The following is a 2,965-nucleotide window of genomic DNA, read 5'->3' as shown; positions in this document are numbered from 1 at the left end:
TGTTTACCTACAGAAACAGCTGAAGTCTTTGTTTACCTACAGAAACAGCTGAAGTCTTTGTTTACCTACAGAAACAGCTGAAGTCTTTGTTTAACTTACAGATCAAAGTGTTTCTGATCCAAATAAGTTTCTGTTTGAAAGTAAAATGTATAAAACTTCTAATCATCAGAGTTTAATATAAATATTTGATTATAAAATTATTTCCTGATAATCCAGATTAACTCAGAGTTTTTAAAGCAGGTAAATCTGGTTACCTGGAGGACTTCCGGTCACTCAGAGCTCGTGGACTCACCCTTTCTCTCCTTTGTTGAGGAACTTCTGGACTTCTTTCACTCCTCTCCGGATGTTTTTCACTTTAGCGGCTGGAACCAAAGACTGGGGTTAAATCTACTTCCGGTCAGAGGAAGAACTGAAGACTAGACCCTGCAGGACCTGGACTAAAGCCCCGGACCCTGAAGGTGTTTTTACCCTTTTTGACGCATTTGTAGAGCTTCTTGCTGAGCTTCCTGGAGGCCAGCGGCTGGGAGATCGGGTTCAGGTGGGCCACCAGCTCCTGGTAGGTTCTGTCGGAGCCTCCGGCCGCCGGAGCCGCTTCCTCCTCCGGGTCCGCKTTCTCCTTCTTCAGCTTGGTCATTTCTGATCACTGGTCGGTAAATCAGTCCGTTCTCCACGCGCACRGACAGACACAGCACGTGCTTCCGCTGAGAGAAACAACAGAACTGACGGGACTAACAGCGCCCCCAGCGCCCCGGAGCGGAACTGCAGCGGAACTCTTCAAAATAAAGCTAAGCTTCATTTCGCTATAAAACATTGTTTATAAAACATATAAAATATAAAGCTTTTTAAAAAATGTAATAAAAACGAACATTATCTTTAAGTTAATCTAAAAAATGTTGTTTTGTTGTAAAACAGTTAATTGAAATAACATGATGGTGTTAATTTTGAAGAAGTGTGAATTACACTAATATTTAATAAAACTCACATTTATATTAGTATTTATTGTTTATGAAAGTGGTCAAACAAACACACAAAAACAAAAAGGTATATATTTTTAAAGGTTTTACTGAACAATCAATGATGTAAACATAAAAACATGTAAAAGTAAAACTCTTAAAGTGAAAAAATAAATAAAATATTGATTACTTAATACATGAAATTCATTAGGTTAGTTGTATTTAACCTTTGACCCTGAGATTTAGACGGTTCCAGTCAGTTTTTTCACAGGTTTCTGCTTAAAAAACACAGTAAAACAGTAAAAACACAGTGTTTATAAATATAACAGGATTATAAGACCACAAACTGTAGAAAGACATTTTGTATTCACTTAAAACAACAAGAATCAAATTGTGATGCAGGTCAGTGGATTCTGGAGCTGTGATATCATGATGATGTCATCACCTAATGAGGATGTTGTCCTTTAACATCGAGGTCATCACCTAAAGACGAGGTCATCACCCAAGGATGAAGTCACCACCTAATGATGAGGTCATCACCTAAAGACGAGGTGATCTCCGTATGATGAGGTCATCACCTAAAGACGAGGTCATCATCTAACGATGAGATCATAACCTAAGAATGAGGTCATCCCCTAACAATGATGTCATCACCTAAAGATGAGGTGATCTCCTAACCACAAGGTCATCACTTAATGATGAGGCCATAACCTAATGATGAAGTCATCACCTAACAATAAGGTCATCACCTAAAGATGTGGTCATCATCTANGATCATAACCTAACAGTGAGGTCATCACCTAATCACCTAACGATGAGGTCATCACCTAATCATCTAACGATGAGGTCATCACCTAATCAACTAACGATGAGGTCATCACCTAATCATCTAACGATGAGGTCATCACCTAATCAACTAACGATGAGGTCATCACCTAACGATGAGGTCATCACCTAACGATGAGGTCATCACCTAATCACCTAACGATGAGGTCATCACCTAACGATGAGGTCATCACCTAACGATGAGGTCATCACCTAATCATCTAATGATGAGGTCATCACCTAACGATGAGGTCATCACCTAACGATGAGGTCATCACCTAACCAACTAACGATGAGTTCATCACCTAACGATGAGGTCATCACCTAATCACCTAACGATGAGGTCACTCAGGACGGTGGGCAGCTGTCTCTTCTTCATCTCTGAGGCCATCTGACACCAGACACAGGGCAGACAGAAGGTGGAGCACAAACAGTCCTCACACAGGTTACCCTGAAACACACAGACCATGTCAACAATCGAAACAAACAACACAACAACACAACACGAACTGCCCTGAGTTTGGACTTTTGTCTAAGTGCAGAGCTTCTGATGCAGAGGGGGCGGGGCTGAATCCAGACTTGTTGTCCTCACCTTGATGCCGTAGCGGTGACGCATGGACACCCTGATGGACATGGTGATGGGATGGAGACAGTCCAGGGCGTCCAGCAGAGGGAGACACAAACACTGACCGAACTCTTTAGTGGTTCTGCAGGCAAAACAGGGACAGCACCAGAACGCACAGCAGCCTGGAGACAGGTAGAAGATCACCATCATCATCATCATCATCATCATCACCATCATCATCATCACCATCATCATCACCATCAACACCATCATCATCATCATCATCATCACCATCATCATCATCATCATCACCATCATCATCACCATCATCATCACCATCATCATCATCACCATCACCACCACCATCATCATCATTACCATCATCATCACCATCATCACCATCATCATCACCATCATCATCATCACCATCACCATCACCATCATCATCATTACCATCATCATCACCATCATCACCATCATCATCACCATCATCATCATCACCATCACCATCACCATCATCATCATTACCATCATCATCACCATCATCACCATCATCATCACCATCATCATCATCACCATCACCATCATCATCATTACCATCATCATCACCATCATCACCATC

At 41.7% G+C, this 2,965-nt stretch overlaps 2 protein-coding genes across 2 annotated transcripts in view; both read right to left on the bottom strand.

Annotated features, from left to right (window-relative positions):
• The window catches only part of nhp2 (NHP2 ribonucleoprotein homolog (yeast)), a 2,281-nt gene extending 1,570 nt beyond the window's left edge, over positions 1–711 (bottom strand). The window contains exons 1-2 of the mRNA XM_014033238.1: positions 469–711; positions 293–362 (exon numbers count right to left, since the gene is read on the bottom strand). Coding sequence (XP_013888692.1) covers positions 293–362; positions 469–634 — 236 coding nt within the window. The 5' untranslated portion in view covers positions 635–711. The remainder of the gene's footprint in view (positions 1–292; positions 363–468) is intronic.
• Positions 712–1,725: 1,014 nt separating this feature from the next.
• Positions 1,726–2,965, bottom strand: part of LOC106536068 (cornifelin homolog B) — a 3,452-nt gene continuing 2,212 nt past the window's right edge. The window contains exons 2-3 of the mRNA XM_014033239.1: positions 2,371–2,525; positions 1,726–2,229 (exon numbers count right to left, since the gene is read on the bottom strand). Coding sequence (XP_013888693.1) covers positions 2,107–2,229; positions 2,371–2,525 — 278 coding nt within the window. The 3' untranslated portion in view covers positions 1,726–2,106. The remainder of the gene's footprint in view (positions 2,230–2,370; positions 2,526–2,965) is intronic.

This window comes from Austrofundulus limnaeus, unplaced genomic scaffold (genome assembly GCF_001266775.1).
Source record: "Austrofundulus limnaeus strain Quisiro unplaced genomic scaffold, Austrofundulus_limnaeus-1.0 Scaffold1671, whole genome shotgun sequence".
Lineage (NCBI taxonomy): Eukaryota > Metazoa > Chordata > Actinopteri > Cyprinodontiformes > Rivulidae > Austrofundulus > Austrofundulus limnaeus.
Note: the sequence above shows the minus strand (reverse complement) of the source record. Positions and strands in the feature narration are given on the sequence as shown.